General features: G+C 38.9%; 1 protein-coding gene across 8 annotated transcripts in view; it reads left to right on the top strand.

Annotated features, from left to right (window-relative positions):
* The window catches only part of USP34 (ubiquitin specific peptidase 34), a 112,375-nt gene that overhangs the window by 22,474 nt on the left and 76,787 nt on the right, over positions 1-13,114 (top strand). For all 8 annotated transcript variants that reach the window (XM_039569383.1, XM_039569388.1, XM_039569389.1 and 5 more), the window contains exons 4-6: positions 4,074-4,124; positions 4,287-4,436; positions 8,651-8,718. In XM_039569383.1, coding sequence (XP_039425317.1) covers positions 4,074-4,124; positions 4,287-4,436; positions 8,651-8,718 — 269 coding nt within the window. The remainder of the gene's footprint in view (positions 1-4,073; positions 4,125-4,286; positions 4,437-8,650; positions 8,719-13,114) is intronic.

Below are 13,114 nucleotides of genomic sequence, written 5' to 3'. Positions count from 1 at the left end.
TATAAAGTGAATTGATTTATCTTCTGCACTCCTGTGGGACATGTACTAAGACTGGCTTCAGAGGAATGTGGAATGAACAATTCCTGGAACAGCTCTTCTGTGGACTATCCCACCTGATTCTTTTAAATTACTATTTCTTCTGGTTTTTTCCTTCTCTTTGAATTTCACTTCCAAAGAATCAAAAGAAAATCTCCAAGTGCCTGATGGGGTTTCTTTTTCCCTTGGTGTGCAGCCTTGGAGTGATTTAGATCCAGATCTGCTGTAGGTTGCTGTACTGTGATGATGCCCAGCACTCCAGACATACTAATGTGTATATTATGTATGTACCGTACTGTTACACATCACTTGAATTACCTAATACATTCATTAGCTATCCTAAAAACACAAGTTAAGGGGAAGCTGAGAATGAAAACCACTTTCCTGAGGTACAGGCAGGTAAGGGAAATTTTTTTTCCTTTCTGCTAGACTTGGTGTGTTTGCAGGTCTGGATTATGGAGGTGTGCCAGCCTGCCGTATTTGTGTACCTTTTGGGGCGGGGTGGGGGGGTGGAGGTTTTTAATTTTGCTTTTCAAAGGTCCCAGCATCAATAATTTTTCTTACAAATTGATATTTTCCTTATTTGGACAGCACTAGGATTCTGTTACTCTAGAGTAGTGTTAGCTATTTAATGTCAAAACTTTCTACTCCCATGAGTGACTCACTGAGGTTTAGAATTTAATTTTGGATTTCAGTCTAGAGCACATCTTAGTTGAATTGAGACAAGTTATTAGTCCCAGTAACAAGAGCACTTCTTATTTTAAATCAGGCTTGCTCTCAGTCCTCAAGAGATGCTAAAATAAAAAGTCCCTGGTTTAAGTGCATTATCTATACTTGTAAGTTAAACAGATTCCTGAACAGCTGGAATCTGCCAAGAATTTGTTGGGAGAAGCTGCTGTAGCTCTCTCCCTTTCCCATTAAGCATTGTGTTTGCCCTGGAAAAAGGGAAATTTGCTGATTCAGAACAGACTCCAGTCTCCACTCTGACTGACTTTAGAAATTCCTTGTTCTAGATTCTTGAGGTGAATTTCCACAATTTCATGGAGTTATCACACCCACTGAGGTTTCACTGTGCCTAGAAATGGCCTCTTAGGCTGCCATTTAAAAATTCCCAATGTGAGGCTTTCCCACGGTAACAATTAGCAGTGTTTCTGTTATCTTTTGCTCTGCAGACACCTCCAAGGGCTTTGTTCTCAATGGTAGCAGACAAGTCTTGAAGTTGGATCCTCTTCTCAGCTGCTTGCCAAAGCCATTTTACACTGGGCTGTCTGGTGGAGAAGAAAAACATTCATGTGGAAGCAGGAGGCTTTCCCTTGTTCAGGACTTCATAAAGTTGGATTAAAATGAACAGTAAAGCAAGATTTGTTGTAGTCAAAAAGGTTTCTACCTGCAGGATCATCCAGCTCTCTCCTTAAATGATACAGGCTAAGAATTGCTTTTGTCCCTTGCAACATCTCTAAAGTGAGAGTGAAGACCATGACAGCCTGATTGGTAGCCAGAAGGCCCATGTACACATCTCTCTTAAAATCTGTCAATATTTTTGGTGCCCAGAGGGGCCTTTGTGTCTATTTTTCATCCTAAACAAAATTAACTCAAAATACTTTTAAAAATCTGGTTGGTTTTTTGAGAAATGTTCATACTTTTTTTTTTTTTTTTTTTTTTTTTTAAATGGGATATTTTTAAGAACTCTTGCATACAGGGTGGTTTATGGCTGTATGCCCTATCCTTTTCATACTTTGTGCTGCAAGTGAAATACCTGGAATGGACACTTTCAGGAGGGGAAAAAAGAATCTATAAAAGGAGGCTCTTAAAATCCTGTAGAGAAAGAAGCAACAATGTGAAGTGCACTCCTGAACCTGGCACTGTCTCAGAATGAACGATGAATGTGGAGGGAGTTACCCGACCATTTAGCAGATCTTGACAGAGGATGAAATGAAAGTGGAAACAAAATCAGTTGTTGAGGTGTCTGTAGCTGCAATCCCTGACTCTTTGGGGTCTTGTGCTCTCTGCTTCTCCTTTTCAAGTAAATATTTTCTTGGAAGATGTCTGTGCTTTCCACCAAGGTTGTCTCCAGGTCAGACCTCAGCCAGTACATTTTATTATGGGATGTTTGGAAGGGGCCTTAAAGCTCATCTCATTCCAATCCCCTTCCACTATCCCAGCGTGCTCCAAGCCCTGTCCAGCCTGGCCTTGAACACTTCCAGGGATGGGGCAGCCACAGCTTCTCTGGGGAACCTGTGGCAGGGCCTCACCATCCCCACAGGGAAGAATTTCTTCCTAATCCCAAATCTAGCCCTGCCCACTGGCAGTTTGAAGCCATTCCCCCTTTTCTTTTTGCTGTATGGCTTTGGGCCAATATCCCTGCCTGCCTTTCTCCAAAGTCCCTCTGCAGCTTTTCTCCAGGTAAAGGTCTTGGGGAGCTGCTCGAGGTTCTGCTGAAGTGATAGTGGGATTTAATGCCATATGAGATTCTCATGAGGAATTCTCTTATTTCCTCATAAACTCGAGCTTAAGGAACTCTCAGACTGTTCTGTTTCCCATCTGCAAGAACAGAAGTCATGTTTCCAGACTCAGTCTCTCAACTGCAGCCTTTTCCAAGCTTTGCAGGACTCATGCAACAGCCCTCTGTGAGTTTGGGATTTCTGCATTCTAAGAACTGCAGTTCACTTGGCAACAAATCTGCTTTTTTCAAGAAAACTAATGAAATTTCTCACACCATTTCTGCAGTTTTCATGAGCAGAGCACTGAACACCTTTTCTTGCTGCTGAAAAACATACCACCTACTGCCTTCAAAGCTGTTTTAAAAATAACTGGTAGAGTATCACGAGTTCAGGCATGACTTAGAGTTCAGCAGAAGGAAAAAAAAGAAAATAAATGCTTAGCTATAATATGAGCATATTGAATAATTCAAAATGTTTGTATCACACTTAATCCATCCAAAATTGCTTGCCTCCAGCATCCTCTGGTACAGTTCTAAGAAGCTTACTCCTACACAGCTATTTAAAATATATTCAGGAAATTTCATTTAAAAACTTTACTTTATGTTAAACTTGCATTTGATTTGTGACTATCAGTACTGGGTGTTTGGCATGGAGGGGTGAGAAGAAAAGGAATGTGTCCTTTACCTACAAGTATCCATGGCAATGTAGAGTTTTACAGCCACATTTTATACCTTCAGTGCCCTTTTGCCCCCAGCAATGTGCATGAAACCCACAATAAGTTACAGCCCTAATAAGGAAGCTTCCCACTCTATACTGCCCAACAAGTGGATGTTGTAGACATTAAAAAGAAAAGCTGTTTTCCCAAACCCTTTCCAGTTTAGTGCTTCCAGAAAATAGATTTCTTGTTGCAGCAAGTAGCCAGCAGAGTGATAAGGTGATACAATTCCTTCCCCATCGTCACTTAGCTCACTCCTGTAAAAATTTGGCATTTATTAAAAATAAATATATACTACATATATATAGTATATATAGTATATATACTATATATAAAAATATAGTAGTTGAAATTAAAGATTTTTAATATTTATGACAATGAATATTTTGACATTTTAACCCTTTAAATCATTATATGTAGGATTGTAGGATGTCCTGGATTTTCGTCTAAATTCAGATGTTTGCATAAATGTCTCATGTTTATTAGAAATTGCATTCCAAAGTCCCTGGGTTGGTTATGTTCTGTATTTCTCAGGCTGGTGTGACAAACTATCCCCTTTACCATATTCCTGTTAAAAAAATTGGTGATCTCAACAGGGGTGGGATTGAAGAATAATCTGTTAATCCAGCCTTTGAGAGCCACTGCTGAAATGTTCTCCTAAGTATATTTGTGTATTCATATATATTAGCAGAGGTAAAAAGTACAGAAAAGTCTGTTTTGCATTGTAAAAGTGGAGCAAAGCTTGAGCTTCTGTCCTCCTCTGAATTAGGAATTTGGTCTTTCTGTTGTTGACTGTGATACCTGGTAAATGGCAGTTGCTTTTTTTTTCTATAAATGTGCTTTTATTGCTTGAATTAATTTTAATTTTTTTCTTTAAACAGGATATTTCTGCTCAAGAAAGCAATATATTAGGGGCGTTCTGTGATATGAATGTAAGTTGTCCACTTTTAAATAGGTGCACATTTCCTAGAAACTTAAAATAACCATATTCATTCCTCTGTATGGATTTGTGTTACACTGATGTAGCTTTTGACTTTCCTGTATGTCTGAATGATCTACTATTGATTCTTCTCCTGTTTTTTGACTGTTTCTAGGATGTAGAAGTACCATTGCACTTGCTTCGTTATGTTTGTCTGTTTTGTGGAAAAAATGGCCTTTCCCTCATGAAGGATTGTTTTGAGTACGGAACCCCCGAGACGCTGCCATTTCTTATAGCACATGCATTTATCACAGTGGTGTCTAATGTGAGTATTCCCTTTAAACTCTGTGACTTGAGCACAAAAAGTGAAAGGAATCTGAAGTCTGGAGGAACTCTGTGGGACCAGGGAGGGATAAAAAGGCTGTAAATTTTCCGTGTTGGGAATGAGGTTTGCTCATCCGTAGAGCATTTCATTGTCCAAACCTTCTGCATCTCCTGGAAGCACACAAGTAGTTTTCCAAGTTCGTACCTAGATAGGAAGATTGTAACAGCTCCAAAAGATACATACAAGAATGTTGTCAGAGGCCATTTCTGTCCCTGAAATTGTGCCGTGGAAGTGGTTTCAGTTTCTTTAGGGTATTCTAACTTCTCAGCTATTCCCTATGAGGCCCAAAGGATTTATTTTCGCTTCAATTTCATGTGATTTTATACCATTATACACATTTGCAGCATAGAGGTAATCATCTTTTTTCCCCCTTAGTTTTAGAATGCATCTCCTCCATCATTTCTGCATTTTGAAATCTCAGGGATTTTTGTCTGGCAGAATTACGAACTGATTTTAGTGGAGATTTGAAGGAGATTGGTGATAAAAATAAAACCCAGTCCTTGAAGGACATATGAAGACTTGGTGTAATGTGAGGGTAGAAGTTGTGACCTGTCTTGGGGATGGGCAAAAAGGAAACCAGTAGTTTGTTATGCCTTGTACAAAGTGAGTTTGACATCATTTTGACACTGTTTGCAATTTTAAATACTTAAAATCTGATCCTTCCTCCCACACATCTTCCCTTCCTTGTTGCTGTTATCCTCCAACCAGGAGGATGTTCTGAGTAAATACTGGAATGGCTTTGCACAGAGGGAGCCAGTGACTGAAATCAAGCTGGTGTTGAGGATCTGTATCCCACTCTCCTGATCCTTTAGTGTGGTAATTCCTGACTTGTAGGTCAGAGACCAAATGGGCAAGGCCATGGTCTGCTCCATTCTTCTAAAGCTGCCCAGGGGGGCTGGTGCAGTGCCTCCCTATGTTTGATTGTGAGGTATGTTCTCAGCCTGTGAGATTATGTTCTCTTCTGGCCCTTTTTGTGTGAGCTGATGAGTTCTTCATCTCCAGCTGCTGTCAGTGCAGTCCTCATCAAACCATCTGCTGAAAGCTGTGTTCTTGTAGCTTATTCTGGTTCAGAAGGAAATTTTGGTTACAAAACGTTTTTGCATTTTTGTTTTATTTTTTGTGAGAAGGGGCAAAACTGCTTGAACAATGAGTGGCAGCTCCCTATCACACCAACATGTTTTTAAACCAGCATTCTGACTTCAAATCCCATTTCCTGAGTATCCCATATCAGTGCAACTGCCTTTCTTCTTTTTCCTTTTTGAAAGTCTTTATTTTTCTCCACATAAATTGTTTATTTTCTTTATTCTTAGTGATGTGCCCTATTCCAAAATACTTCTCAGCCAAGTTTCTCCTTTCAGTTACTTAGCAACTTTGCATTTCTCTTTGGTTCTAGTAGGTAACCCATTAAGCTGGCTTTTGCAGCTGTTTTAGAGGAGTTCTATGGTTAAACTTGGCAGATAAAATGAAATTCAACCCAAACCATTACCAAAAGAACTGTTTCTTCAGCCTCTTCCAGCATTGCATCTTTTCCCATTCAGCGAGCACCTTTCTTTTGTACTCTCTCTGGCTTTGCTGGCAAATCTGTGTGTGAGCTGGAGGAAGACTGTTTAAAAAAATTATATTTAGATGTTATTTATATGTCAGTTCACTACAGAAAATATAAGAAAATATTCCACTGTAATGTGCTTTATTCATCCACTTGCTGCATTTTGATGTCACTCAGTGTACTTGGTAGCACTGCTGCTGCCTTTCAAATGCAACATACTTATTACAGCCAAATGAAGCAGCTAATTTTTTGGACAAAATACATTTTACCTTGCCAATATTTAAAAAAAAAAGGTATTTCTCCCCCTCTATAATGATGCATGAACTTAGGATTTTGTTATAATGTTTCTCTTTCTCTTTTGGTTTTTATATCATTTCACTGTATAGTTCATATCAGTTAGATAAATATAAATAATTTAATAAATTTTTCTGATTGTGGACCAATACACCAAACTCCACTAAAACAAAAAGAAGCATTCACAAAACTGAGCAAGGGTTAGTTAATTGGTGGTCTCAGCAAGAACTCTGCTAATCTGACTTGGTTTTATCCCAGAGCATTTGATTTTATGGGATTTAGAGATATTTATTCCAATAAGAACTCTGCAGCGTCAATTGTTAACTTGTTCCCAATGTGTAAAGCAAGACCACAGTGTGTAGTAACCCTTAAATGCATTTTCACAGCTGTAGTAGCTCTTGAGAATGGCAGTTAAGTAGCCATTCTTGTAAAGATTCCTTGAAATATCCATGCTGGAATTTATTTTCAAGTCTGTAAGGTGAAGGAGTTCTTTAGCCACTACCTTCTAGCAATTAATTACCTCTGATAAAGAGCAAATAATAGAAAAAAAAACTCGTTGAAACTTGAGAACAGAACAGATGCAGTGACTACTTTGTCTTAAAAGCAGGTGGAAACAAAAAGTGATGTAATTTCATGTTATTTTTTGTCTTTTTACAGGTGCGAGGTGATGTAATTTTATATATGTTACTTTCTGTCATTTAAACAATTTAGTATGCAAATGTGAGTCCATATTCAAAATCACAGTTTCATTTGTAACATATGAAATGATGCATTAATTGAATTCTGAGGCTGAAGGTTGTGTGTAATACAAGTTTACAGATGCATGATTTCAACTTACGAGTTTGAATTGATACAGAGTGAAATTTCTGTGAACAGTGAAAGCTATAAAAACAAAATGATAACATTTCATACTTTTATTTCACAAAGAAATGTATTTTCTTTGGTGTTTCATACTGTATTCGAAGCAGAGTACATGGTGTTAAAAATCAAATAGTGTAACCACAGTAGTATCTTTGTCATCCTTGCAATTCCTTGTCAAAATGTTGTTTAATTCCTGTTTCTAGAACAAGCATCTTCTAGTGACACTTTGTATCTTTGGGATGTTAGCATTTTTTCCTTCTTGAGGCTGCCAGTTGGATCAGAGGCTTATTCCAAATGTGGTCTTTTTTGCAGTGTGAAGATTTGGCTGGTTTGTCTTGCAAAGTAGGTTATATTGTTTCTGTGCAGTGCTTGTTGCCTTGTAAAAAGTGAGCCTGCAAATATTTTTGTCAGAACTGACTCAGAAAGTTCCTTGGCAAATGCTGGAAATGTTGAAAAGAAACTGGTGATAAGTTTGACTGCAGCCTAATAGTTTTCTCTCCCGTCAAAAAGGAATATATACATTTTCTGCATGTGGAATTGAGTCCTTAGGCAGATTTTCTTGCATCAGTTGCAAAGCTGAAATTCTTTTAAGAGCAGAGGTGGGGATGCAGAGGGCCCTGGGTGAGTGACAGGGTTGCTTTTCACAAGGGTTCTGCGTGCACATGATTGAATTTACGTGGGCAGGAGCAACAGCTGCTGCTGTTTCATCTGTGCTCCATCCCTTACCTGGCACGGAGTAACAGGTTTAGCAGGCTCAGAATTCCTGTTTGAAATGCAGATGGCACTTCTGACTTTGCCTGTGGAAGTTGTTTGGTTGGTGCTTTTCCTCACAGCGGTGCTAAGTAGCTGTTTCAAGGGTTTTTTCTCCTCTGCATATATTTTCTTCCTGCATTCAGCTTTGCTAAGGTGGTAAAGGCAGAATGGTAAATACGAGAAATGCAAATAAGGTAGTAAAAAACTGTGCTTAATCACTGCTTGTAAAACATTTTATAGGATATGTAAGCCCTGAGATGGAAAACAACACAAGTCAATGTTACTTGGTTTAGGAGTGGTTTGCAAGGAAGTAAAAGAGTGGAATAATTTTCATGTAGCGTTTTAAGGAAAAAAGAAAAGAAAAACAACCCACAAGGTGGAGTAGCAGTTTTTCCTACTAAAGAAATTACAGAAAATAAAAAAATGAGACACCTGGGCAGTATGATACTATTTATACAAAGTTTGTATTTTCCAGTTGACTAGCAGGAAAGATACAAATCCTCTTTATAAGCCATGAAAGCATTCCTCAGATAACAGTTTGGAAAATTAGAAAAGTAAGGAGTTGAATGGAAACCACCAAGAAAGCCTTTTCTTAAAGGGGGGTTGCATGTGCAAATGTACCGACAGTATTTCAGTTTTTTGCTGATCTCTTTAAATGTCATTAATGAAATTTTTATCTATTTATGTTTTTGCATTATAGATCAGAATATGGCTACACATCCCTGCTGTCATGCAGCACATTATACCCTTTAGGACTTACGTTATCAGGTAAATTTTTATTTTAAGAATTTTTCTTGTGGGGCTTTTTGACGGCACCTATTTCTAATTGCAGCTGATACACTTTTAATTGTACAGGTTGGTGCTCTGACTGTCATTTCAACAAGGAGGGTGAAGGTAATGTTTAGAGTTAGTTTGGGCAGCTCCTTGCATCGGATTTCAGTATCGATCAGATCAATCTTGTTAAGAACATTCTGAGTGTGACATCCAGCCCCATTCTGACGTGTTGGGTCAGGTTCAATTGTACCACAGTCTCCCTCAGAGTGATACCTTCATAAAACTGTACATCGAGTTTGCAGCGAGATGCTGTAAGTAGAAGAGCAATCTGCAGTCACCGAGAATTCAGATCCTGAGTTTGAACACAGCTTCACATTCTGATGTTCGGTGTTTCCAGCTGGCAGGAACCGAAGTGCGATCAAAAGTCTACTCACACTTTCATGTAGCTAAATATATCCAGCCCCAAAGATTTCCTTTCTATCAAGCTGTCTATCATGGAAAACACTTTTAAACTGAAGTATTTGTAAGGGTATTTAATTATACAAGCCATTTGTTTTTATTGGGTTTCTCAGGACAATAGAAACATTTCAGTGAGCTGCTGATGAAATTATCTCTGTGTGTATCTGCCTGGAGGTGGAGGGGTGTGGTCACAGCTAATTCCCCTTTCAGTGGCCCAACATTAAATTTTCCTGGTGCAGGCCACTGCTTTTGCATTGGTCCACAGCTCCTCCAGGGTTCTGGGTTTCCTCTAACTGTAATGTTAGAAATGTGCTTACACTGGTCATAGCAAAAACGGCCTTCACACATTATTCTGTCTTAACTACACCAGTATAAAATAACACTCAACAAAAATAATTACATTGGCAACAAACAGGTTCCCAGAACAATGAGATTGGGAATTGTTTCATATTTTAAAATGGTCTGGTTTTATTTTGACTGTAAAAATTTAAGTACTGGCTTGGCTGTCGATCTATTTTGCTGTACTATGGTTTCTACTAAAATCATACCAGCAGAGAGAAGAGTATTTTGATCTTTTATTAAAACACATCACTCTTGAGTTACAGTCCAGCCAAGTGCACTCCTTTAATGCTGATGTGCTATCTTTGAAATCTTATAAAGGTAATCATTAATCATGAGGCAGTCAAGAGAGAGCAGGCAGAGGATTTTCAAGTGCTTGTCTCCATACATATTCCATTAATGCTTGTTGGTGTTCCTGGGAATTTGGTCATGAGCCTTCCCTGTCTTCTTGCAATGTATGGAAATGAAAAAGGGCATTGAGGCATCAGCAGTTAGAGTTAGGCTGATAATAAGGAACTACTTGAGGGAGACAGAATAACATGTCCTGTAGTTTTTGTTGCTAATCCTTGCTTGTCATCCTGTAATGCTTAAAACATTTTCTATTTCATAACTCCAGTTGTAATTGGGGTCACTGGAATGTATAGAAGATTTTTTTGGGGGAGTTCTCATGTCTTCCTCTTTACCCATTAGAATATTCGCATCTGGTTTGAAATGTGATTTGTCAGCAGCTTCTTGCCATAAATAATGCCCTTGATGTCTGTTTGTAGAATTTACAGTAGGTTTACATCAATCAGGTAACATTGACACGGGATACATCTATGGAAAACCTGGTTTAGAGCAGGATGGGGATGTTCTCCCAGTTTTTATTTTTCACAGTTGAATCCTGATGGGATCTGAGGTTTCTCAGTGTTATGAAATCCAGAGCTTTTTTAGTGATGATTTGCTTATGGAGTGGGACTGAAGCTTGGAGGCCATAGAGCAAAAATAACCTCTAGTGCTGTACCTTTATGTGGGACAGAAGTGAACACAGATGCCTTCAGGGAAAGATGACTCTTGATGGATGCAGCTCACCCCACGTGGCTATCAAACTTACAGATCTTGCCTTAGCAGCTTGGGTCTCTGGGTCTCCGTCTCCTTTTACTTCAGGAAAAAGACAAAAAAAAAAGGGGATACAATGCTGGGCACAGCAGCACAGCACCTTTTAAAGAAATCCTGCAGAGCTTCTGCTGCCCTGCAAACTAAGAGGGCTTGGAGGAGGTTTCAGTCTAGAATGAGCTCCTGGGACTCTGATTTAGTTCCAGTTGCTGCTCCTGTAGGTTCCCTGCAGGAAGTACATTTTGCAGAGCTGACCAGCATGAGCAGCAAGAGAGATCACCTGACCAGCATCTTAGCAGAACTTTTAGTCAGCTGAGGTTACCCTTTATGTTATGGTTATTTCCACAAGGAGTGGATGAAGGAAACAGCAAAGTGTGTGTACTTGTAGAGAGGAGACCACTGCTGGAATTTGCAGAGATCATGGGCACAATCCTGCTGTCATTATTGCTGCTCCTAGAAAAAGATGAATAAATGTTATCTTCTGCCTGGCCAGTGGAGCACAGACATTCACATCTTGCCTCTGAGGGGCCTGTGTTTTTAAGCAGTTTGGGAAAGAAATAAAGGATTAAATTGAAAATTACCTAAATTAAAATTTACATCTTTCAGTAAGGAAGCAAAGTGATTCTGACCTCCTCAGAAGGAAGCTCTTACTGATCCTAATACCTTAGAATTCTGCATTTAAAATTGCAAAATTCTCATTAAAAGACACTTGAAAAAGTGACTTGAGAAAGTAAGTCCTGACTTCCTGCAGTTATAAATGAGGGTGAGTTGATGATGTCTCTTTATGAACAAAGGTGTTGGTTCCATCTGTTTTGTGTCTCAAGATCAGAGATGAGAGATGCTCTCCAGGGTTCCAAATCCTGAATGTCTCAAGGGTGCAGGAGCTCTCACCAGTGGTGTTTTGAAGGCAGTTTTTCAGTGGTGAGACTGTTGACTGAAAGTGCCATGAAGAGTTCTGTCCTTTAGAAAGTGCAGCAGTAGCACTGACCAGGAGCATATTTTGTTCCACCCCTTTCTGCTCTCATCCCCTTCTCGCTGTCTCCTGCTTGAAGATGGATCTGAGACATTTTTTGCGAAGGATTCCTGTCTCTGCCCCAGTTAAGCAGAAACAGAACGTTCTGTGATGGAGCGCATTGGGAGGAAATTCCAAGTGGCAGTGGCTCCTGTGTGGCTGTGGCATGGGGTGCACACAGCACTGGTAGCTGCAGAGGAAGTGGAAACTCCAAACAATTCCTGATCCATGGTGCTTCCCATAGAAAATGCAGCTGAGAGAATTCAAATTACTCTCCTGTTAAAAATACTCATCTTGAGATGGATTTTATGGGAGTACCCAAACTACTCCTTGCTACTACATGTCATGAAAACCTCTTGTAATGAGCCTTGAAGGTTTTAATCACAAAAAATATTTCCATCCTCCAAAAAATCTGAAAATTTAAAGTAAAAAGAATAGATAGGTCAGAAGACAATAACTTGAGAAGCACTGACTCATTCTGCTGGATGCCCTTTTGCAGCTGTGGTCCAAAGGAGTCAGATTAAAGGAAAAAAAGATGATTTCACAGCTGAGTAGCTGAAGTCCTGAAGTATAAGATGTGATTGTAAGCGTTACATTAGCATGGAACTGCATGTTTAAAACTGAACTCTCTCTATCCCTGAATACAGCAAAATGAAATAATTTAAGTAGGTTAAAACCGATACTTTAAAAAATTGAATGTAGATTTTATATATGAATTGATTATTTGAAGTATGCCAGGCTGGCAGGACAGGTCCTATAAACGTGGAGTATCCTTTTTGCAGATTTATGAAAAAGGTATGTTTCATTCTGGAAGTCTCATTTAGGTAAAAACTCCAGATTAAGTAGATTACCCAGGTCCTGTCATATCATTCATCTCTTCTTTTGAGACTTAATGCTCATCAGACTCAAAAAGATAAAAATGTAGGAATTAAAAAAGTAATGAAGGACAGAATGGAAGCTATTATTAAGCCATTATATGAGTCAGTCACACATTCACATTTCTATACTGTCTATATAGTTCTGATCCTTCCATCCTGCAGATAATAACAGAACTACCTCGGTGGTAGGAAGTGTGACAAAGAAGGTGGCAATAAAAAATTTACGTTGAGAAGAGGAGAGACAGTCTAGGAGGGTTTTTTTTTTTGACAGGGCAATTCATATCGTGTATGAATGATATGAAGATAATAAGTAGGAAATGGTAATTCACAGGTTTTGAAAAACAAGGAATGGAGAATGTGCCACCCAATTGTCAGGTTGCAGATTTAAGAAGTGAAAGGAGTTTGTTTTTCACACCAGCATAATTGTCAAACTGACTGGCACAGGTTAATGAGAAAGCCAAAAGTATAAATAGAAAGAGATAAATGAATTCACAGTAGTAGATAGGTTCATCCATTTTTTTTATACGTGGGGTAAATCTTTAATCCGCTTTTAGAGTGGCTATTTTGGGTTAAATAGACCTTTTGCCTCCACTGTTCTTACATGAGG

The sequence above is a fragment of the Corvus cornix genome, chromosome 3 (assembly GCF_000738735.6).
Source record: "Corvus cornix cornix isolate S_Up_H32 chromosome 3, ASM73873v5, whole genome shotgun sequence".
Classification (NCBI taxonomy): Eukaryota; Metazoa; Chordata; class Aves; order Passeriformes; family Corvidae; genus Corvus; species Corvus cornix.
Note: the sequence above shows the minus strand (reverse complement) of the source record. Positions and strands in the feature narration are given on the sequence as shown.